The 24,563-nt window shown below is 40.6% G+C and overlaps 2 protein-coding genes across 2 annotated transcripts; both read left to right on the forward strand.

Annotated features, from left to right (window-relative positions):
- The first annotated feature begins 9,549 nt into the window (after positions 1-9,549).
- Positions 9,550-17,649, forward strand: hcn3 (hyperpolarization activated cyclic nucleotide-gated potassium channel 3). The gene is made up of 7 exons (XM_030063120.1): positions 9,550-10,521; positions 13,121-13,550; positions 13,832-13,993; positions 14,283-14,501; positions 15,049-15,195; positions 15,350-15,590; positions 15,800-17,649. Exons 1-7 carry the CDS (start codon positions 10,076-10,078, stop codon positions 16,033-16,035), a joined length of 1,881 nt encoding a protein of 626 aa, XP_029918980.1. The 5' UTR covers positions 9,550-10,075; the 3' UTR covers positions 16,036-17,649.
- A 277-nt stretch (positions 17,650-17,926) lies between these two features.
- Positions 17,927-24,184, forward strand: ndufv1 (NADH:ubiquinone oxidoreductase core subunit V1). The gene is made up of 11 exons (XM_030063121.1): positions 17,927-18,164; positions 18,830-18,939; positions 20,037-20,119; positions 20,334-20,504; positions 21,163-21,346; positions 21,696-21,885; positions 22,246-22,458; positions 22,868-23,034; positions 23,132-23,213; positions 23,521-23,666; positions 23,920-24,184. Exons 2-11 carry the CDS (start codon positions 18,835-18,837, stop codon positions 23,995-23,997), a joined length of 1,419 nt encoding a protein of 472 aa, XP_029918981.1. The 5' UTR covers positions 17,927-18,164; positions 18,830-18,834; the 3' UTR covers positions 23,998-24,184.
- Positions 24,185-24,563: the final 379 nt, after the last annotated feature.

The following is a 24,563-nucleotide window of genomic DNA, read 5'->3' on the forward strand; positions in this document are numbered from 1 at the left end:
TGGCACGCCGGGGACCCTCCAGCTCTTTCCCAGGGCCGCCACGCTGCTGGCCAGCGATCCGGTGGGAGTTGTGAGATCGTCTTCCTGTTTGCTGTTGAAGTTGCCACACAAGCCGCACACCATGCCAGCAAAACTGCCTGGCACTGTGATGACAAGCTGCTGCTGCCAGTCGTACTGCACAGTCAGACCAAAGTCTGTTTCCATGACGACAGACATGCCGCTCTGGAACAGCTTCACCTTGCCGTTGTCCAGGTCGATGGGGAGACTCCAAAGCTGATAGTTCACCTGAAAATCAATCAGCTATATTTAGCTTTAGAAAATTTTGGACAATATGCAGAAAAAAGTCACGCTACTTTGGAGTGGAGATAAATTGAGAGTATAAATTTTCAGCATTCACCCAAAGCCCATAAATGAAGCATGAAACATTTGAGTTAATGCTGACTGACTTACCCGGACAAGACCAAACTCAAGGTGGACAATATCAACGGTGGTCCCATAAACACTGATGGTGACCTTCTCCACCTCTGGGACCTGTGAGTTGGCACGATTCACGTTCTTGGTCTCCACCTCAAAGGCTGGGTGAGTCCCATCCACATGGCAGTTCTTGGTCATGGTGTAGGTGCAGTTGCCCATGAAGTTGTAGTAATAGTTATCAAATGTGCGGTAGTGGAGATCACCCGTCACCCAGCAGGTGCCCGTCTCAGGCGGCACAGCGGCTGGCCCTCCTGCGCAGAATCCTGAAAAGTGTCCACAAGAGTTTAGTCATATGTGTAAAATCTATAAAAGTCATTCTATTGCACAGTCAAGTTCTGCAGAATATCATTGGGGGTATAAATTTCCACATTTTTACCTCTGAAACCCAGGAGCCCAGGGATGAGCTATTTTGAAATGTTTTATGTAATCCTCTGAACAAAATTCTCTTTAAAAAGTATTTTAAAAAATGCTACTTTGGCCTAAAAAGATACTTTTTTTTTCGTTAGAAATCTCAGATTCAGAAGGTCAGATTTTTTTAAATAACAGAAAAAAACTTAAAATAACCACACTATTCTTCAACTTCTTTCTACTATCCTGCATAAAAAAACAAATCTTTTTTCTTTTCTATTTTTCCCACTTATGTATTTTTATGGTTGGGTTAGGGTTAATTTGCAATCTTGTCTCCTTCATGTACAGTTTATTAATTTGGTATTAACACATTTGAACCACATACATGTCTTTGATTTTAACTTTCAGTGGAACTCACAATTGTTCACCATAGTCTGTCCATGCACTCTGCATGTAGTGTTATGCAGAGGTCAATTATGCATAGACAATATACATACTATATAATACATATAATATAAAATACATTTTCACTACTGCACAGACCAATCAGAGTTTTCTTTTCACTCTGTGTGATTTATGAAACAAAATCTGAGGTAGTGGCTTGATAACTTACCACTCAGCAGGAAAGCAGAGAGGACTGTCACAAAAATCCCCATGGCTGGCAGTGGAGAGGAGCTTAAAGAGCAAAAGGAGGAAAAACAGATTAAATGTTTCATTACAAAATGTCAGAATATAGTGACAAACGGACACCTTTTATTTTATATTTCAGTAACTGAAAACAGAGCTGGGAAATTATTTATCAAATATTTCAGATATATGTAAAGGTGCCCTCACCTGAGCTGGACGGCAGGAGTGCAGGTGTTCAGGTTCCTGATGCTTAAATCATCGTCGGGTCTCCACAAACGAACCAATCACATTACAGCTGGCACAGCATCCCCTCTGCCAGAGGTGGCAAATATTCTATACCGACACGTGACACAGCAAGAAAATGTGTTTTAGCCTTTGCTGATAAGGGACTGAGAGACAAGCATGGAATGGACTGAACACAATTTATCACATACTTAAATGCTTTTTCTATACATACCTTTTTTTTTTAGGGTTACAAATAGAGAATATGAGAAATTCAATTAAAAATCAAGAAAAACAGATAAGCATCAACAATATATACAGTTAGTAGAGCTCTTCTTTTATTTTAAGATAAATTACTGTAACAGTTACAATACTGATCATTTTCTTTACTGCGACCCTGCGTCACACAATAATAATAAAAAACCTGTGATCATGGCTGCTTCTTCAGCTATAATGTGATTTGTCCAATGGGCTTTTGCCAAGACATTTTGACACTAATCTGCAGTTTTGTGTAAAACAGTCAACAGCTGTGATTAAAGTGTTGACATTTTGGTCACATGGTCAACAATTTTTAGGTGTGGGCTCTGTGAATACATAATAAATAAGTGCCACCTCAATGCTATCACCATTGTACATTTTCAAAAGGTTGAAGTGAAGTGCTTTTCTGTTGTCCTGAGCTTAGCAGAGGTATTGTGATGTGTAGGATTTGTTTCTTAATGGCGCCACAGCTTTCAGTATGTGACCGGTACCAGCCCTGTCCTGAGGTAAAGAGATAAAGATCTTATCTGACCATTTTTATTCAACCTGCCAGCTCTCAAAAACACAATGCAATGGACCAAAACTAAGTGTTTGCACATGTTGAATTAATCAGTTACACAGTTATACATGTTAGGTAACTCTTTAGGTAACTACACATTTCACTATTTAAAACAAACTTCTTGTAAAACCTTTTACATGCACTGCCAAAAAAAGGGTAAATAATTCATCGACACCTAGTCCCTTCACAAGCATGACTACCTTCTGAAATGCTCTCAGTTGTAAGGGACTCGACTGATTTCAGCTACTGCACATCATTCAGCCTGGATAACACTGATATTTTTCCTAAGTAGGCGTTCTGCTTTGAAAATCTACTTAAGTAATAGTAAAAAGTAGCTCATTTAAAATGGAGTAGAAGTTACTGAGTTACTTTTTCAAAACAGAAACTGTGTCAGGTGTGATCTTCTCCATGCAGTTAGAAAAGGAGGAGAAAAAACAGTTCACACTAGATTCTTTTAAAGGTGCATTGCACAAAAATAGGAGAAAAAACGGCAGATGGGTGATTGAAGTGAGGACCCTGTAGCCTCGACTGACAAATGTGGAATAAGCACATAATATGATGGTTGAGTCTACATGGTTCTCCTTTTTTCCAAAGGAGAACCATTTTTTTTTTTTTTTTTGCCAGTTGAGTCTAAATGGTTCTCACTTCCATAGACCGAGTTCAACTTTTATTGGAAATTTGTAAATGACAAAAAGTAAACCCAACAAAGTAAAAGCAGATTCCTCTTCTCATCTTTGCTCATTGAGCTTTTATTTTGAAAGGTTTCACAATCTGATTTTTTGATTCTCTGTAAAGGACGTGATTTAAAATGTAGATGACACTCAACCAAAAATCTATTCAAGCAAAAGCAAAATTACTGACTGAAAGTGCACAAAAAAGCTACTCAGTAAGAGTAATATGAGTAAATCTAATCAGTTCCTTCCTCCTCTGAGTGTGAAGACCCATAAAGCAAAAGCAAATGTTGTAATGTATAAATTTTTCATTTCATTATGTAACATTTCAGGTGGTATCAAATATTTACTAAATCTTTATCAGAGTGACATGCTGATAAATATCATGGTGTAATGCACATTTGGCCAGGTAAGGGTGATAAAATTTAATTTAGCAGAAATCACAATGTTATAGCTACCACAGACAATGCACTCAGTGTCTTTCATGTGGAGCTTGGCCCCTGCAATGGTCAAACCATAGTTGTAATAGTTACCCCCCCCCCCCCCCCCCCCCCCCCCCCCCCCCCCCAAACACACACACACACACACACCACCCCCCACCTCCACCCTTGTGAGGCAATTCAACCAGCCTGGTCAACAGCAGGAAAAACCTGACTCTCAATATCATGTTAATATGATGCTATCTATGTAGTATGATACTGACGACACAGTGTTATCATATGAGTGCTCAAACTTGTTTACAGTTTTGCAGAGTGTGTGAGATATTATTTTAAGGACCTGATACAACAGTAAGCTCAAAAACAGGCAGTGTGGTGACCACTTAGTAGGATTGGAACTGTAACATGGATCAGGTTGTATCAGGTGTCAGTTGTTTAACAATAATGGGAGGAAGAGGGAGGTGAGGAGAAAGAGAGGCAGAGAGAGAGATACTATGTTAAAGGCATAAAATGAGTGATTGCAGCATAAATGATCCTTTGCACCACTGGCATCTCAACAAAAGCACAGCAAAACATTTTCACAACATATGCAGGGTATGGTTCAATCACTTTATTTCCTTAGATGCAGAGTGAAAGAAAAAAAAAAGCTCCCTCATGAATCATTAATTTCTTCAGATAGATTTAAGTAATTCTTTCGAACAACTGTATGTAGCTGTTCATCCTGTTTGTACAGTCAGACTGGTTTTACAGGAGACAATCCACTGCCTGCTTAGAGAGTGAAGGAGGCGGCAAAGCAGAGGAGACCAAACCTAAGCGGTAGTAAATGAAGTCACACACTTCTCTGTCTTGCACACAGGTTTACATCAGGCACAAGGAATCTCTTTTTAAGCATTTGGAGTCTCAATTTTTTTGCTATAAACCTGGGGTTCAACACCACAGAAGAAGGAAGGGGAAAATCCTCGAGAGAGGGGTAAGAGGAAATAAATGGACACAAACAGCTGAAGCTTGCCGCTTTGTTTTGGCTGTAACATCAGAATTTGGAATTGATATTTGATGACTCAGCTGTCAGTGAGTGCAGACGCGTGGCAGAGAACTGAAGAGCTGGAAGAGTGAAGAAGAGGAAGAGGAAAGAGGGACTGGTGACAGAAATACAACACCAAGCAAGTTAAGCTGATCAGAGCTTCACTCAACAGCTGATCTGAAGCCAGGCATCTTACTGTTCCACAGATCTGTTTTTCTCCCTGCCTTTCTCTTTCACTCCTATTTCTTTTTTTCTCCCCTCTGTGTCACACCAAGCAGCATCAATGAAACACTGTGTGATGCTTGGCGGCTTGTCCGTCCTGGTGTCCATAGGAGTGGCAATGTATGCCTTTGGCCAGCACAACTTGTTGACCTCTCTGGCCAAGCAGACCTCAACTCTGACCAACCAGGGTGACAAACTTGATGCTGCAATAAAGGACAGAGAGTTTCTCAAAGCTGTCTTGGACAAGCAGCTGGCCGAGCAGAAGAAGGTGACGGATGATTTGGATGCTGAGATGGCCAAGCTGATTCCAGACAACGAGGCGAAGAAGACTGATCTTGAAGCCTGTCATGCAGAATTGGTGATTTATTATATTATATATTTGAAATAATAGCCTTGTCTCTAGCCTTCTTTTCAGCAGAACAAATTTAGAACTGGGATGACGTAGCCAGAAACTCTCTCCATCGCTTGGCCTGTTCAGCTTGTTTCTACCACTTTTCTGCAATGTACAGATGCCTGAGGAGGGGGAGATTATGGAGGAATGCAAAAAAAAAAAATCATGAGGTGCACAGTATGCCCCCTGGCATTTCTGTTGAGCAGCACTGATTACAGCACCAGCATGACAAAATGCTGAGGGCAAGGTGGAGCTGAGGGGAACTGATTTCCACCGATAGTCTAACGAGTCGGTCTTAGTGGCATGGGATAGGAGTGCAGAGCTCCCCTTTTCCTAACAAGATTTTATTTGTCATCTCTGCGATTATGAATAAGACGTTTACAAAGACTTGGTCACTGGTAGATCAGCTCACCAATCCTGCTGTAAGAGCCTTGCTGTGTACAGCCCTGCTTTGCTGTGTCCTCTTGTCTCTGACCCTGTAAGTAGGGCTGACCTCTACACTAAAAGACAGAACGACCAGACAGATAGAACCTGAATTACACAGTAAAAGTAAACCCACTTATAGTATCAGCCTATTAGTGTATATAATCACAGGGCTATGTTGAAATATATTTCCTTTTGTCTAATTTTCTTCTTTTCTTTGTCAGGCCACAATGAATGAAGAGGTGGCTGGCGTCGAGAAGGAGCAGCTTGACTCCACAAGTATGAGACAAAACAACTTTCCAGAGAAATTATGCCCAGTTAACAGTGCCATCATGTGGTAAAATGCAGCAATTAATTAACTAAATATTGTTTGGCTATCCCTTTCTCGCTTTGTTTGTCCCACAGCTGAGTTCAATACACAGACTGAGACTTGGAAAGCAGAGATGGACGGTCTCCGCCAGCAGCTTCAGCAGCGCAGTAAAGTGTGTGGCTTTGTGCGGCAGGACCCAGCGGCACTGTAAGTCAACCATTCTCTCCCACACATTTGCACAAATGTCAGATTGGGGTTTACATAATAATGAAACATGGCCATGTCCCATAGGAAACTGTGTGAAAACGCTTGAGGAGTACCAGCTGCTGTGGATGACAAAAACAATCTGGGTGACCAAACAACGCTGCTGCTCTGAATCTACAATAATCAGCACATTGTGAGTGGTGTATTGTGTTAAGTGTTACTTTGTGCTGAGCATTTGTAGGTTTTTCATGATGTGATCATTACTGCTGTTATTTTTCAATGCTGTATTTAATGTTTTAACAGGTGTGTTAACTCTGGTACTGGTGTTGTTATTGGTATTTTATGGGTTTTCTTCCTCCTATTATTATTATTAGTATTATAATTATTATTTAACTGTGTAGTTGATACAATTTTTTACATTTTTGCCCTGTTTCTCAACTGTATGAAAACAAATCCAAAGCATGTTTCCTTTCTTTTCTGGACTATATGGTATCTAATGAAATCTTTCATTGAAAATTGCAGTGTTGTTTTTTTAAATGCAATGGGGGAAAAAACTTCTCACCTCATGTTATTGTGCCATAAATGCAACATTAAATATTCTTATGGTAATGTAAAAAATTTAATGTCCCATGGATAATTGTTGTTGCCACCATACCTCATCTATCTATCTATCTATCTATCTATCTATCTATCTCTCTATTTATCTATCTATCTATCTATCTGTCTTGTGAAGGTATGCTTTTGAAAATTATTTATTGATTTAATATGAAAACTCAAGGAACTCAGCTATGTCATTGTGCAGTTAATAGGCACCTGTCAGATATGATATTGCTTTAACAATTAATAAAGCAATAAGCAGGACTTGCCAACAACTGTAGAAAAATAAATGCTAAAAGGTGCTCAGAGGGTGAAAATGTAATTAAAAGGTAAAAAAAAGTTGCAGATGATGCAATAAATACGAAATATAAGGCTGTGAAGGGCTGCACTGGTTTTTCTGGACAGCTCAGACTTGTTTGTTTCTTTATTTAACCCTTCATGAAGCAGCTAGGCCTCAGATGACTTTGTGAAGACTGATCCTCCCTGTAGGTCGAACTGGTAAACAGTCAGTCACAGCACAAAGAAGCTAAACAAAGAGACACATAAAAACAAGTTGTAGCAGGATATATCAAAGCAGTAGCCCAAAAGTAAAAACTACTCAAATCAAAATTAAAAGTTGCATACATGTACACACACACACAGAAGCCTCAACTTACAAAATGTGCTGCCCTGGTTGATTACAGTGTACATGGAATATTTCCTCTCACCAGCAGCATCCCAGGTTACTTTGACAATCAACTCAGATTAATTTCTTATTGAGGATTTCCGTTCTGCTGATCGTTTCATGACATTTATGTGTTCCTGATCCCCTACCTGATTAGTGTCTTGTCTCAGACAGCTTGGACTACCAGATCAGTGGGATTGCCACAAAGGCGATTGCAATCAGTGCCCAAAATGTCAACAGCTGCAGACAAAACATCTCCAAGTATACTACAGTATATTGATATATTGACACTTTATATATGACAATGTGAATCACCCTGACACAACAAAGCCACATGCAAGACTGAAATGTGTGGAATCTCTTCCAAGAAGAATGACAACAATTTACTGTACATTGCTCCTTCACTTGAAATGCATATTTTAAATACTTCCACTGATTTTCAATCTATAAAATTCACATTAATTTAAAAAAAAGATGAATAAAGGCTTACTAATGGACTATGTCGATGATCTTGGCCAACACTAAACTTGTGCATTTAGCAAGGCCGTCCAGGAGTGACCCAGTAAGGCAACGGCCTCATTATCATTGCAGCTTCTCAAGTGTGCGTGTCAGGGCGTCTGAGTCACTGGTGTAAATGCGAACATGACACCTGCCACTTCAGACAATACCTGACAATGTTGAAATGTGATCCGCAGTCTGGAGTCCGTATAGGGTTTCAGAGACTGACCAGGTCACTTCACATACAAGAGAGGGGTGAGCAGCTCAGAACAACTTTGTACAAGCCGGCGGGATTAAATAACAAATAGACTGCATGAGTCTTAACACACACACACACACACACACACACACACACACACACACACACACACACACACACATTACAGGTGCGCGCGCGCACCTGTAATGGTCTATATATCAGGTGTATTTTTTATAAAAATGATAGTTTTATATTCCTACATTATTGTTCGATTTTAAAGATATTCTAAAGCAGACAATTAATCTAACCTGTCTGTCCATGTTGGCATTTTACCATTAAGGAGCAGGATGACAAATTACTCTTTCAGTTCCAGGAATTATGCCGTTGTTACAAGTTAGAAATATGCTAGTATTGCTTATCTAAACAAACAAATTAGGTATCAAACTGGAGTGCGTTATTTCCGGGACAAATAAAGATTTAGAAGAAAAATATATCCCTCCCCATCTTTCTATTTATCTCCTCTTTAATAATTGCTTTCCTCTCACACTAGTGGGTCCAATAAACAGACAGACAAGTAAACATAAAAAACACAACTGCCGTGAATTTTTCATGGATTCCCCGATAAAGGTTAAGAAGAGGGCGGAAAAACTATTTCCCGCCGCACCCCCTGATTTTTTTCTCCATAAATAATTTTTCTTGTTTTTGTCTTACATTAGCTACAAGCCAGCAAATAAATAGGATACATCACCAACTAAATAAATTACGAATAAAGAATGCACGAATCAGTTAAAAAAAAAAAACTTTTTTCAAAGGTAATTAAAGAGTAAAGGAAAACATAAATGAGAAAAAAAAACATTTTCAAGGATAAGTAAAAAGGAAAGGAAAACATGAACCTGTTTCAAGGGCAAATAAAGGTTAGGAGAAAGCGTGAAAGCTCCCACCACATCCCCTGATTTATTGTCTGCATAAATATTAATTTTCTTCTTAAATTGTAAGGGCCAAACAAACAAATAAACAAAACAAATAAGCAAATTAATTAATTAATACATAAAAAAACAAATATCCAAGAAAGAAATGAAAGAAGAAAGAAAGTAAGGAAGCGTAGGCCACCTGTTAATACTTTTATTTTAAGAAGCAACAGGATGACAGACCAGGGGACATAAAGAGACATTTAGTTTCAGTGACAGTAACTGAATAATTTGTTGCGGTAAGGAAGCGTGCATGTTGCTCGCAGACTGAAATAACCAACACGGTGGTGAATTAATGAGTAATTCATTACTTTTTGTCGGCACCTCGGCCAGGTGGCACTGAGCAACTTGACCTGGCCACACCGCCGCCACCCGTCCCAGCTGAGGGAGGGCATTTCCACCTCAGAGGAGGAGGAGGAGAGAGGTGAGTGGACGCCGTTATGCCTCCAAGCCGATTATTATAGGCTACTGAAGCATTTCCGTCAATTTCACTCCGTGCTCTCATGGGTTGCAGGATCAAGCGGGAGAGACAGTTCATCGCTGATTTTTCCCCCTGTTTCCTCACCTGGACTTCACCTCGTCATAGGGGACTAGTGGACACTGTGATTTTTTTTAATGGATTTACTTTTTGCGACGCTTTATAGAAAAGAAAAGCCATTATAGGCGACTATTTATGCATATGCAATTCCTATACGAACTTAAAATGTTTCTGTGGTACTCTGTAGTGAGTTAATAGTGAGCTGCCTGGTGCTTAGTGTTTTCTAGCTGCTGTGGTATATACTAGAGAATCTTTTGTGATTTTGCTTTGCTTTTTGTGAAGTAGCTCGCCGAGATAGTTTTTAGCTGTAAAGGTAATTAAGTAGTGGATGATGGCATCTGAAGTTATCTTTTATTCATAAGTAGGCTAAACCTTGTAAGCAAGTCCAATCAAGCAATATAGAGCCCTGGACAGTTTGCTCTGCAGAAAGTGCAAGGTGTAAAGATGAACTCCCCCTCCAAGAGTGCTGACGACCAGAACGGAGGTAAGGAGGGTCCTTGCAAATCAGATGCATCCAGGAACCGCAGCTGGAGCGGCCTCCACTTCTCAGGATGGAGATCCACCTCCCCGAAGACAAGCTACTCCAGTTCCGAGCCCTCCTCGAAGCCAGAGCAGGTCAGCGATGTGACCTCGACTCTCTTCTCCCTGGTCCAGACGCACAACGACGACTACACGGCGGACCCCGACCGCTTGAATGACCCCGACTTCAGTGAATTGGTTGAGAATGCTGAAAGTGTCGGCTTTTTCAACAGGCGGATTGGCTCCTGGCTGCAGCCCGGGGTCAACAAGTTCTCCTTACGCATGTTTGGCAGCCATAAGGGTGTCGCTGCCGAGCAGGCTAGGGTTAAGTCCTTCAAGGTGTGGATCATTCACCCGTACAGTGACTTCAGGTAACACAGCAGAGGAATTATTCTTGTTATTTCCCTACCTCAGTCTCTTCTTTGTCTCATTACGAAGTTTTGGGCATTATTATTGTGCACACAGGAGTCTGGAAATTGGATAGGCATGGGCAAAATTGAAGGGATTAAAAAGACTAGTCTATGTCCGAATGCCAGTGCCAACCACAGATTCCCCACTAGGATAAGGACCTCCTGTGATCCATTGTTGAATACACACAGTTTTCAACCCAAACAGTTACTGACCCCACTTGGATCCAATATTTCCAAGGGCAGACTGTAGTACGTAAGCTGGTGTCATGGTTCCCAGCACATGATAAGGCGATGAAGGGATTTGATTAGTGATACAGTATATAGGACTAGATCATCTGGATTAACAGTACCCTTGGTGCCTGTCTTTCACCCTGTTTGTAAGGAAGGAGAAATACTTTTATCCTGAACACCGAGGCTGCCACTGTGTTACATTGTAATGCTATCCAAGAATTTCTTGCTCTATCTTGCTTCACTTAGAGGAGGATTTGTTAATGCATTCCGTTTTTGGGCCAAATGACCCATTATAGAACATATCTTTGCTGCAATGCCAAGCAATCTGTTGGCTTAGTCCCTAATAATAGCTGTCATCAAATTTAAACATTTTTAAACATCAGGCCTATGAGAAACAGTGGGGATAAATCTGTGCAGAGGGATTATTTCCCATAAGAATCCCCATAATTCCAATCTTGTGCTGTTATGCAATAATACAGAGACAGCTGAGGGGGGATTACCGAATGCCCGCTTTCCTTAAACCTTATGTTACAACTTCTCTTTAAAATGGCTCAGAAATAACAACACATTTTAGGATGTCTCCATTTAATGGGGTAATGTTCTGTTGTTTGTGATAATGGTTTTGACAGAGCTACAGATACTTTTTTCTTTTTCTCTTTGTCTCTCTCTCTCTCTCTCTCTCTCTCTCTCTCTCTCTCATACACACACACACACACACTCACACACACGCACATGTGCACACACAGTCATGTGAGCACTTTATAGTGACAGTCATAATGCTGTCCAGAGTCTTTGGTGAACTTAAATGCAGCGAGCCACTGTTAATCTGTTGCAGCATGAGAGCAGATGATAAGTAAGCATTAAAACCAGAATGAAAACAAAGAGGGCAAGGGTGCAAGAGACTGACAAAAAGATCACTGTGGAAGAAAAATAACTTATCTATTGCTTCCTTTATCTGTAATCTGATTGGCTACAGAGCAAGGTTATTTCTCACAGGGCTCATATTGCAGCAATTGGACAGTAGAGGTAATTAAAACAAAAGCTGGTTCATATTCTGACCCTCTGTCTGCAAAGAGAGAGAGAGAGAGAGAGAGAGAGAGAGAGAGAGAGAGAGAGAAAACCCACAAGTGATTGACACTTAACTGGAAAGACTGACTCTGTAAGGAAACCCTAACCGTGTGCCTATATGGTGTGTGCCCAGACACTGAGACCCATAGGAAAATGGGACTTGTGTAACGTGTGGCAGACAATGGCCAAAGCAGCTATGTGCAGATGCCAGAGACTCAGTGTTCTGAAGCCTGAAGCAGCCAACGGTGTGTATCACCGGCCAGATATTTCCACTGACAGTCATGTGTGCCTCTGTACAGTCTGGCCTTGACAGGAAAAACTGGGCCACAGGAGGTAGATGTCGTACGTTTTTAATGAGAGGGGTTCCTCCTGTGACAAGGGCTGTTTTGAGAGTAAGGGTCGTTTCCCGGAATGCAAACTGCCCTCCTGATTAAATGGGTTCACCTCACCTTGGTTCAAATATGTCAAGTGACAGTGTGCCAATTACTCTGTTTAACATGACTAATGTGTACAATTGGGCAGACTTTCACTATCTAGTAAATAAGGTATGAAGATACCGTATACAATGGACTTCATCCAAAAAAGAAATGCCATTTATTGGACATTTTTATCCAAAGCCTTTTATAATTTGACACTTAAATACACTTCAAGGGTGGGTGGTCCATTCCCACTGTGCTTGCATTGGGTTTCATGGTTCCTATAAGAATGGAGCCTATAATCCAGATAATGTTAGTATCATGTCTAGAACTGGGTATTGTGCAGAAATTTTCGATACTGGTACCAATAGCTTGACTTCGATACTTCGGCACTGACAATACTTTTTTCAATACTAATTTTATAAAATATCATTATAAATCAATTTTATAATGTCTCTGGGTGTAACTTAGTGTTTTCCCTGCATGCCTCTATAACGTGTAATGTTAGAAATCAAATCGTCAGCATTATTGGATCTTGGTACAAGCATGCTGCATGCTTATTGGCTCAGTGACGCTGATGGGATTTACTCCTGAAGTATTGAAGTTTGGTACCATGGCATTTTTTTGATACTCGATATTACTTAAGCAATTCATGCAGTGCCATAAAAGTATCTAAGTTCATTATCCAGCCTTAATCGTGTCCTATCCAGTGGGCTACACCAGATTGTGCAAACTGGATATGTGTCTCTGTAGCATTCAAAAATTTTGAGTTAAGATGCACAAGGATGCAAAGAAATGCATGTAGCCTTTCATTTTCAGTGCCTCTCCAACCCTCTTGTCTCCAGGTTTTATTGGGACATTGTGATGCTCTTCTTGATGATGAGCAACCTGATTATCCTGCCTTGGGGAATCACCTTCTTTGAGGACCAGAACACCACACCTTGGATCACCTTCAACGTCATTTCTGACACCCTCTTCCTAATGGACCTGGTGTTCAACTTCCGCACGGGTATCCTTGGAGAGGACAGCCACGTCATCCTGGACCCCAAGGAGATACGCATGCACTACCTCCAATCCTGGTTCCTGGTGGACTTTGTTTCCTCCATTCCTGTCGACTACATCTTTCTCATTGTTGACCTGGAGTCCATCCTGGCATCGTCTGATGTGTACCGCACGGCCCGTGCCCTCCGCATCGTACGCTTCACTAAGATCCTCAGTCTGCTGCGCCTTCTCCGGCTCTCTCGTCTCATCCGCTACATCCACCAGTGGGAAGAGGTAAAGGACAGGGATGAGGAGGGCATGCACACACGGGCACAGAGGAAGAAATAAAAGGGAGAGACAGCATGTAAACATATTTCAGTGACACACATTTCTTAGAAGAAAGGTTAAGCTTAAATGCAGTTTATTTTGGTACTGATGCTATTTTGTTTCCTATCACTTGCTGTTAAGCTTATTTAGAGAGAAATGATAAAGCTGGGCGGGGCACTTTATAATTCACCACTTCATTTTAATAATGGCCACATTGTAATTTCCCTCCATGTAACGGTCCCTGCCAGATTTTCCATATGACCTATGACCTGGCCAGTGCTGTGGTGCGTATAGTCAACTTGATTGGCATGATGCTGCTGCTGTGCCACTGGGATGGCTGTATGACTTTTCTGGTACCAATGCTGCAAGACTTCCCCCCAGAATGTTGGGTATCCAAGACAAACTTGGTGGTGAGTGCAAGTTAATACTCTTTTTCTATTTTATTGTTTTCAGTTTGCATGTATTAAGAGGTAGAAAACCATTTGAAAAATGAGGAGGAGGAAACAAATGAAAATAGTGCTTAAATCTCTCTCCTACTGTTCCTCCTGTAAAATACCCTTTAACAGCCACTTAATTTTATGTCAATTATGCTGTACTCCTTTCATATTTCTCCATCAGTTTCATTTTTGATCTGTGTTGTCTGTTGTCTGATTGTTTGTTTTCTCATCCCCCATTTCCTGTTTACACTGTGTTTTTCAGAATGGTACATGGCACATACAGTACTCCTATGCATTATTCATGGCCATGAGCCACATGCTGTGTATAGGATATGGTGCCCACCCTCCAGAGGGCATGAGCGATGTTTGGCTCACTATAACCAGCATGATAGTGGGGGCCACCTGCTACGCCATGTTCCTGGGTCATGCAACCAACCTGGTCCAGTCCTTGGATGCATCACGTCGCCAGTATCAGGAAAAGGTTATCACATCTACTCTAACTTGCAAAGATGACAATGAAACACCCTTAACAACTGTGTATGCCATTTTACAGTATATAGCATGTCCCTCAGCCTTACAGATTGTGATTCTGGCTTTATGACATTATATCATAGACATTTTTTCACATCATATGCTTGCGTACATGTTTATACTTAAAATCGGTCAGAACGCCAAGCGAATATCTGCGTTATCTAATGGATTTCTGTGCCCTTCTTTTCACCCATTTGAGGGGATTTTCACAAGATAAAGCAGGATGGATAGACAAATGGCTGCACCTTTGTTGTGGATAACTGCTTGCTAATGCCCATTAGAAATGAATTCTGTAATCTACTTAAAAAGACAAAATGCTTGTGAAACAAATATAATGAATGTACAATTACTGTGCTTTGGCGTAATAGGTTCACCAAACACATGGTGCAAAATGTGACCGAATTAGACATTTGGCATTACTCATATGTGTAGTTTTAAACTGGGGTCCCAGAGTGGTCAAATGACCATGTGCTCTGCATCTGCACCGCCGTTTTCAGTATAAACAAGTGGAGCAGTACATGTCATTCCACAAACTGCCAGCAGACATGAGGCAGAGGATCCATGATTATTATGAGCAGCGATTCCAAGGCAAGATGTTCGATGAGGACAGCATCCTCGGAGAACTCAGCGATCCACTCAAGGAGGTGGGATTTTACCACTCTGTTTCTCTTTCACTGACACATGTACTCCTCACACACACATACACAAGTAAGCAAATCTTTGCTTGTCCATGAATGTAGTACATAAACTTAAAAAGACAAAGATGAATGGCTCTTCTCCACTTTTTCTCACCACCAGGAGATTGTCAGCTATAACTGCCGTGGGCTGGTGGCCAACATGCCACTGTTCGCCAACACTGACCCTCATTTTGTCACAGTCATCTTGACAAAGCTCCATTTTGAAGTCTTCCAACCCGGGGATTTAGTTATCCGGGAAGGAACGCTGGGTCGGAAAATGTACTTCATCCAACACGGCTGTGTCACTGTGCTTCCACGTGGCGGTAAGGAGGTTAAGCTCAGTGATGGATCGTATTTTGGTGGTAAGTTGTTTACCATTTCAACCAAGAAATAGACTTCCCTTTCCTTTAATCCCTCAAGTAAACTCTTTTCTCTCCTTCTTAAGAGCCCCCATGCATTATTTTGCCCCTGTTGCAGTCCATTCACCCTCACTGTTCACTTTGTTGCATTCAAAAGTCTTGGAAAGCTCACTGTCAAAACAAAACCGACTGTCACTCTCCTCTTGGTTCAGAGATCTGCCTGCTGACACAAGGGCGACGCACGGCCTCGGTGAGAGCTGAGACCTATTGCCGTCTATACTCCCTAAGTGTGGACAGCTTCAATGACGTCCTGGAAGAGCATCCTCTGATGAGGAGGGCCTTCGAAAGCGTGGCTGTGGACCGCTTGGACCGGATTTCACGCAGACCCAGTTACGAAGCCCACTTCAAAGTACTCACTCCCGAAGCATCTAGAGACGGGAATAGGTGATTCTAACTTGCGCCAGAACAGTGGAGGATACCTCATTTGTCACACTTTTAACCAAACTTGATCATCTAACAAAGAAGCCATCGGTGGGAATTTCACAGATTGCTGCTGACTTTAATGTTCAGAGATGGACAACTTCATGAAGGCCCCCCAACATTAATTATCATACATTACATTATTGCTGCCCTTGATTGAAATCTTTGAGTCTGTAGTTGCTTGTTTTTCACTTTGTTACCTGAAACTAAAGAAACGTATGTAGTTGTTTTGTGTGTTAGGACCGTTTCATGACCCCTGTGCTCACAAAAAAAGAGTGAAAGATTGTTGTCCAACACCAGCACTGGGCTCTCCAGATGCAATTGCTGCTAAGTTTACGTGGCCTATATGCTTCCTGTGGCTGCTCTATCATTACAGAACAGTGGAGGGACATAATAGCACCAGATATACCACATACAGTATTATGTAGCACAGATTCAAATGATAGTTCAGCTGTCTAGTCTGGAGAGGCTGAAATAACAATGTTTGCAGATGATAAGCTACAGTGATGGAAGATGCTGTAAAGCTACGTTAATCTAACTATGCAAACACAGATTTTTACTGATGTCAACACATGTATGGATGCTACTACATGGATTTGTTTGCTAGACAAAGATAGCCAGTTCAAGAGTTTATTAATAACCATAGGATCCAGGTTTATCAATACTTTAGGCACTCACTATTCCTTGACTGATTTACTTTTGTGCTGTTGGTAATTTTACAAGCATATGTTTCGTAGGTTGCTGCTAATTTATAATAGAATAGTAGAATATCTTGCTTTTTTCTTAAAAATCCAGCATCACTTTGAGTACTGGCTCAGTGCACTGACAGATGGTAGTGTTATTTCTTTGTAACACAGTGCTTGGTTTCTACTTTTTTTTGCTTCACAATAAAAAAAATGATTTCCCTGTTCAAATAGGCTTGTCAACAATAGATTGATAATTATCTGCACAATAATCCAGATTGAGGGGAAAACAATCACAACATAGTCACCTTTTCCAGTGCTTTTGTGTGTTACTGTTTTAGTATCTTTCCACGTGAGTATTATGTAGATTGCTAGAGTGCAGTTCTTCAGGTAACTTTAGGGAAAGAAACCCCTTATAATATTTGAAAATATGTCATTCACTTTGGAATAGACTCCCACTCTGTATGAACAGTGTCACAATAATGTGATTATCATTTTGTCAAGGATGCTCGATTTTAACCCAAGTACATGTCAAATGCTCATATCCCATATTGTTCCATTGCTTTCACCCACTTTAATTTTTGAAATGATCCTTCAAGTGACAACATATATGAAATATGTAATGTAAAAACAATTGTTTCTACCCTGTTGAAATGAAATATGTTTGTATTTGTCTATGTTTAACTGGTTTGTGTTTTATTTCAAGGAGGTTTCTTTTTTTTTAATGATTTTTTTTTTTTTTTTAAAATTAGTATCAGGATTTTATTAGCTGATTGAGAACATCAGCTTCTCTTCTCGGGGTCACAACACAAAACATAAAATCATGACAACAGAAAAGACAATTACAGACAAAACAACCACATGAAATAAAAATCAGAAACGTACTGTGTAACTAACAACACTGTCTCGCGGACATATTTCAATACATATTATCATACATATACACTTATATATGTACATATGGGCTAAATTCATACGCACTGCATATATACACACAGTGAAGTCTTAAATGTCAATTTACATATTGATACTCCTTTACAAAAAAAAAAAGATAAAATGTTGCAAGCACGGGGCTACTAGGTGTTACTTCAGCTGTTTTTTTTTTTTGTTTGTTTTTTAAGCTTGATTTATTTATTGATTAATTTCACATCTTATTTAGTGCCACCGTAGAAATAGATTGATAATTATTCATAATTGCTGACGATGGAAAAAAAAGTTTAAGCTCATTGTAAGGGGTAACCTTTCTTATGAAATGCCAGTGAAAGACAATATGCAGAAGGGGACGGATTAGAAAACATTGTGTAACGTGAACTTTTAAATAGGGCACTCCTCCTCGGTGTTGTTGACAACTGCATCCGGGACGTGCCGCCGTTCACTTCCGCTTTGTGTTTCATAAACTCCGGACAGAGAGAGGGTAAGAAGCAATAACACTGGGCGCATCAACAACTCGGTTTTTCTGTTTTGTAATACAGTAGGGTTAAACAATGAATTCAAAAGTTGTCATATTGGGATTTGGATGCTAAGTTTGATTGACTAGTGTTTTATAAGTCTCTTTCCGTTAACCGCTGGCTAGCTAGCCGATGTAACGTCAGGTTAGCATGAAGTGAGCATGGAGGTCATATAACATAACCAGCACATACTCTTATCAATACAGTGCCAGTGAAAGCTCTATATTTGTCTATTACATCGTTTATTTGTGGTGTATTGGCTGATAGTATTGAAGGTCGAGCGGACAGGTTAGCCAGCACTGAGGCTAACCTGTCGAGGCTGACATAACAGCTGATACATAACATCTGTTATTCAAGGGGTCAAACCCCTTTTTATTAAACTATTCCAGTGAAATTGCAAACTGCTGCATTAGTTGACATTTAACCTGTCTTAAGGCCAGTTTACGTTGCACTCAGTTCACTCAGCTGCTTGTTTATTTCGCTGTTTACTTTGGTGATACCTTGTTAGTAAACAGAAGTAACGTGACGTCGTGTGTGAGGCAGTTTGACTATTTTAAGAACAGATGTGTTTGGGGGATAAATGGTGACTCCTGCATCCAGGAGGTGTAATGACATGTTTTCATCCACACAGTGAGGATGCTGTCCCTGTCGCGAGCGGCGCTGTGCGGGGTGGCGCGCGTGCCAGCGGCTGTCAGTCAAGGTGCGGTGACTGCGGTGGTCCGGTTCAACAGCACGGCACAGGTACAGTATAACAACCAGGGTGGCGTGTCAACCTCTCAACCCATATATCACTCTGTTGCCTTCAGTTCAGTTGCGAGTAAAATGGGCAAAGTTATGTCGCTTCTGCCATAGCAGCACCAAATACACTGCTTCGCTGACCCAGGATAGACCCAGGCTTATCTGTGTGTGTGTGTGATACATGTACATGAGCTGGGACACAGAGAGGGTTAAAGGTTATCTATATGCATGTGTGTATGTTGCAGTATAGTTATCTGCATGTTTCTGTGTTTGTACCGGCTGTGAAAACAAATTTCCTGCAGGACAATAGGCTATATCGATCTATCTAGCCAAAATACACACACACACACACATAAACACAGGGTTAGAACAGGAAAAACACACAAAAAATTCTTTACAAATGTGTTCTATTAATTCAGCTATTATTTGAGCATCATGAACATAAAGAACAATATGATGATAGACTAACTTTTAAAATTTATGTAAGTTTACTAATCATACCAAAGTAAATGAATAAATAAATAAATAAATAAACTCCACTGAAGACCAGTGAGAAAAGAATATTGTAGGGTTGGTGCATTCAGTTAACCACCGCCTCAGTTCAGACTTTGATTGCTGAGCCATGGTTCGTTTGGATGTGTCTCAGTTGAGTGTATCTCGGTTTCGGTTTCAGAACATTTTACACGCCTGTACGTTACTGCGTTGTAACTGCAGCAACTAACCGCAATCGCCATTTTATTCTGTACTAGGGAAATGATCATGGCAAACCGTTAAGGTCTGTTGTGCTCCATTCAAGCTCCGTAACTACAGTCAATGTCCAGTTACTTATTACCTGAAACATGTCTACATGGTGATATTACATATATTATTTTGAAAATCGCGAGCTCACTGGCAAGTTTGAAAGGACATATTTCAATTGCTTGTTGGATTCAGGTGTTTGAGATCACTGTGTGTGTGTGTGTGTGTGTGTGTGTGTGTGTGTGTGTGTATTTTACATTAGTGTCATGATAGCAGTAACTACGAAAATGAGGCCCAGGTGTAAAATAACCAAAATTATACTTTGAAGTTGTGACTATACGATTTTCTTCTAATCTTTTCAGGATGCACCTAAGAAAACTACATACGGACCACTGTCTGATCAGGACCGCATTTTTACAAACCTCTATGGCCGTCATGACTGGAGGTAACAATATATACCCTTTAGTACAATATGACAAGCTGAGCTGTAAAAGCCAAAATAGAGAAGAAGAAGACTGAAACATTGATTGCATACACTTTTGACCCTTACATGCATTTCATTGACTACAAATGCCAAGTATAAGTATACACCCGTCTACACAAGTTGTTAATTTTTAGACACATAACACAACTTTCTGTCACTCATTGTTATGTTACAGGCTGAAGGGGGCATTGAAGCGTGGAGACTGGTACAAGACAAAGGAGATCCTGCTGAAAGGGGTCGACTGGATCCTCAATGAGATCAAGGTTTCCGGCCTGCGAGGAAGAGGTGGAGCTGGGTTCCCTACTGGCATGAAGTGGAGCTTCATGAACAAGCCCAGTGACGGCAGGTCAGCATGAGAGACACAGATGTCTCCTCTCATTTCATTTGATGTCTTCATGTCCTCCAACCTGTGTGAGAAATTAAAACTTCACTAGGTGAGAATTTAATGTAAACATACATTGCCCAAATTAATTAGTTTGGCATCCTCTTGAGTCTCAGGAAATGCTGAATCAAAAGGGTGAAAAATAGTTTTGTTCTCTAAGTGACTAACAAGTGCAGAGAAAACTGGACTCGCTAATAATGGCTTAAACTGCTTTGAAAAGTGTTTTTCATGATCTCCAACCCTATTCATCACAGAGAAGGAGAAACTTTGTGTCTATTCACTGTGCAGTTTACTGATGTCTGTTGTGTTACATGATTTCTGGTAATTAAGTCCTGCAAACTTTCAAAAGTCTGAAGTGTTATTTATTGTTGACAATTGAGAATGCTGAAGTGCAAAGTTGACTAGTGCAGCTGTGACATCAGCCATCCAAGCCAAAGGCTGATTAATTTTAGTTGGAGGCTGACTCCCTTGTCAGTTTAATCAGTTATAAGGCAAGTGTTTTTGACAATCTGTTGTAAGTAAGTTTTGCACTCATTTTGTCTAATAAAATTCAGAGTGTAGGGTCGATCCACTCAGTGCCATTTTTCCTCAAGCTCTAATGCTGTCATTGCTCATTCCTCAGGCCTAAGTATCTGGTGGTGAATGCTGATGAGGGAGAGCCGGGCACCTGTAAGGACAGGGAGATCATGCGTAATGACCCACACAAGCTGGTGGAGGGCTGCCTGGTGGCAGGGAGGGCCATGGGGGCCCGTGCTGCATACATCTACATCAGAGGAGAGTTCTACAATGAGTCCTCCAACCTGCAGGTGAAATGGATAGAATGGGAAAAACAAAAATGCTGAAATGCACTTTATAGAGCAAGGAAGTTAAAAATGGTGCATTAGGTAGAAAAAAAAAACAAATGTCAGCAATATTTAGAACTTTTACTGGAATAAGTAACACAAACATAAGGGATTACTTGAAGGTTAAGCTGTGGACATCAGTCTTGAAAATTGAAACGTAAGCTCTAAGTATTCCTGTGGATAGTACTCTTATAAATGTGATGTTAGGGTCATTTACAGTCTACTTAAAGCTATCTATGAATGTTCAAAACAACAAATGAATCAAGGCTATTACAGCATCATGTTTGCAGCTCTTTGCTTTCTCTGTTTGCAGGTAGCGATCAATGAGGCCTACAATGCCGGGCTCATTGGAAAGAACGCCTGTGGCTCTGGTTACGACTTTGATGTGTTTGTAATGCGTGGTGCTGGAGCCTACATCTGCGGAGAGGAGACTGCTCTTATTGAGTCCTTGGAGGGCAAGCAGGGCAAGCCCCGTCTCAAGCCCCCATTTCCCGCTGATGTGGGTGAGTTACAGCGTACAGAAGAGAGGAGGGTCTTTAAAATATATGGCCACTTACCTGTAAGACAAAACACGCATGTTGTAACTCACGCACATGTTTAATGTAGAGTACCTGTGCATCATTGAGTTGTGGAGTGCTTGTGCCAACACAAAATGAAGAGAGAGACAGTTTTAAATTTAGTAACAATAGTCAAATGGAAGTTTAATCCTCAGCTGCTGCTATAGTGCTGTTACTATGGCTTAGTTACTATATTCAGAGACTTAAATCCAAAAGCACAATAGTTACTGGGGTTGCTAAATGAAACATCAGTGTCATGTCAGCAATAGCTTGTACTAATTTCTCTATAATGCTTCTGTCTCAAAGGTGTCTTTGGTTGCCCAACAACTGTTGCCAATGTGGAAACTGTATCCGTGGCACCCACCATCTGCCGTCGCGGAGGCTCCTGGTTCCTGGGCTTTGGCAGAGAGAGGAACTCAGGCACCAAGCTCTTCAACATCTCTGGTCATGTTAACCATCCCTGCACAGTGGAGGAGGAGATGTCCGTCCCCCTGAAAGATCTTATCGAGAGGCACGCAGGTACAAAAAATGAAATTATAAAATGAAATTATAAGAAATAGAAAAAGAAGTAAGGAGTAGAAACACATTTCCATGAGAAATTTGTAACAAAAAAGTGTGTGCATTATTTATGAATATGTATGAATGAATATGTAGCATTTTTATCCTTTAACTTAGGAATTTGGATTGGCCAAGACTAAGAGGCATGAGAATATTTTTAAGGTTGTTTTGGCATGGAACGGAAACAAAAATGTATTTATATTGTGCACATTTTTTAGTATGTTTAGGCCTAATCATTGGGGGAAATCTGCATTTTCCTTGTGAATTAATGGAGCTGGCATGTTTATTCTTGCACCAGGGGTCATGCAGGAAAAAAACATGTTTACATTTTTTTTTCCATATTGACATGAAATGAACATCCATCTTTCAGGCGGAGTGCGTGGTGGTTGGGATAATCTGCTGGCTGTAATCCCCGGTGGCTCCTCAACACCGCTCATTCCCAAGAATGTGTGTGAAGAGGTGCTGATGGACTTTGATGGCCTCATCCAGGCTCAGACTGGCTTGGGCACAGCTGCTATTATCGTCATGGACAAATCTGTGAGTTTACCATCTGTATAAAATCATGCATTAACCGACTCTCTAAAGAAATCACCAGTATCTGACATTGAATTGAATGAATGCTATGTGTTTGCAGACTGACATTATCAGAGCCATTGCCCGTCTGATTGAGTTCTACAAACATGAGAGCTGTGGCCAGTGCACACCCTGCAGAGAGGGTAAGGACCGTTTCTCTCTTTCATCTGCTACTTTGTGAGGCAGCGATGTTAACTTTATATTTGGTACATTTTGGTCCCCATCGTGATTCAGTTCAGTTTTCAGTTTTAAATATGTTTTCCAATTGTTGTATTGTAGTAAAAATGTTCAATCTTTCTCTTTATATTATGCAATTATTCTGTTTTGTTAGCCATGTTCGTCGATGGTCTTTCTGTGGTGGACAGAACAAACATGGGTAGTTGACAGATGACAGTAGACAATAATAAACCCCTAAATTCTGAGTTTCTCTCATTTTCTCTGCCTCTGTAGGAGTGGACTGGATGAACAATATGATGTGGCGTTTTGTGAGGGGTGATGCACGGACAGCTGAGATCGACATGATTTGGGAGATCAGTAAACAGATTGAGGGACACACTATCTGTGCCCTGGGTGACGGTGCTGCTTGGCCAGTGCAGGTAAACACATACCTAGTCATTTTACCTTCGGATACTAAAATGATTACTGATTGTCACCGCATAGGGACAATCCAATTCTGGGATAAAGCCACAAAAACAGCTGTCTGAAGTCTATATTTACCTCACTTCATGCAAAATACTCAGTGAATCAGAGTATTAATATCCCCTTTTTCTGATTTAATTTACTTAAAATTATATTTTAAGCAATGTGCAGATGAATAACCACCTCCTTCCATTCACTCCACTTTTTCAGGGACTGATCAGGCACTTCAGGCCTGTCATGGAAAGCCGAATTGCTGAATTCCAGCAGCAGCAGCAGGCCAGGGCTTAAACGGTTCATCGACTCCATGGCCTTGTTCCCTTGCCTGACACACCCTTACCTTATGTTCCTCTCATTAAAAAAAAAAAAATGATATTTAAACGATAATGTGCTATTATCCACCTTGTTGACAAACTCATGCCTTCCTATGTCTGCCTTGTCTCAAGTTATCAATAAAGTTCTATGAACCTTAAATTTACATTTAGTGTTCAGCTGTTGTGTGTTTATTATCTTTGTTGTATCATACTTGGAAAAGGATATGGTAATGACTTTTGTTTTGTGTTTTTATTGGTGATTGATCCCTGTTGAGAAGAATATTGTACCAGTACACATACAAATTCTTTATACATACAAATTATATATTTTTTTTCTTTTAAAGTGGTTAAATTCACATTTTTCAGTCTTTAAAAATGCCTCGTATGGGCTTGTGATAATGAACCACAAGCATGGTGACACAAGCAATCCGATGCTGCAGGCCAAGAAAATCTCCAATTAACCTCAGATTTGCTTTGTTCCCTAATCTCGCGTTAGTTGGCCAGGCACTGGGTCGAGGCTGCATCTAATGGCGGCGCCACAGC

This window comes from Myripristis murdjan, chromosome 11 (genome assembly GCF_902150065.1).
Source record: "Myripristis murdjan chromosome 11, fMyrMur1.1, whole genome shotgun sequence".
NCBI classification, from domain to species: domain Eukaryota; kingdom Metazoa; phylum Chordata; class Actinopteri; order Holocentriformes; family Holocentridae; genus Myripristis; species Myripristis murdjan.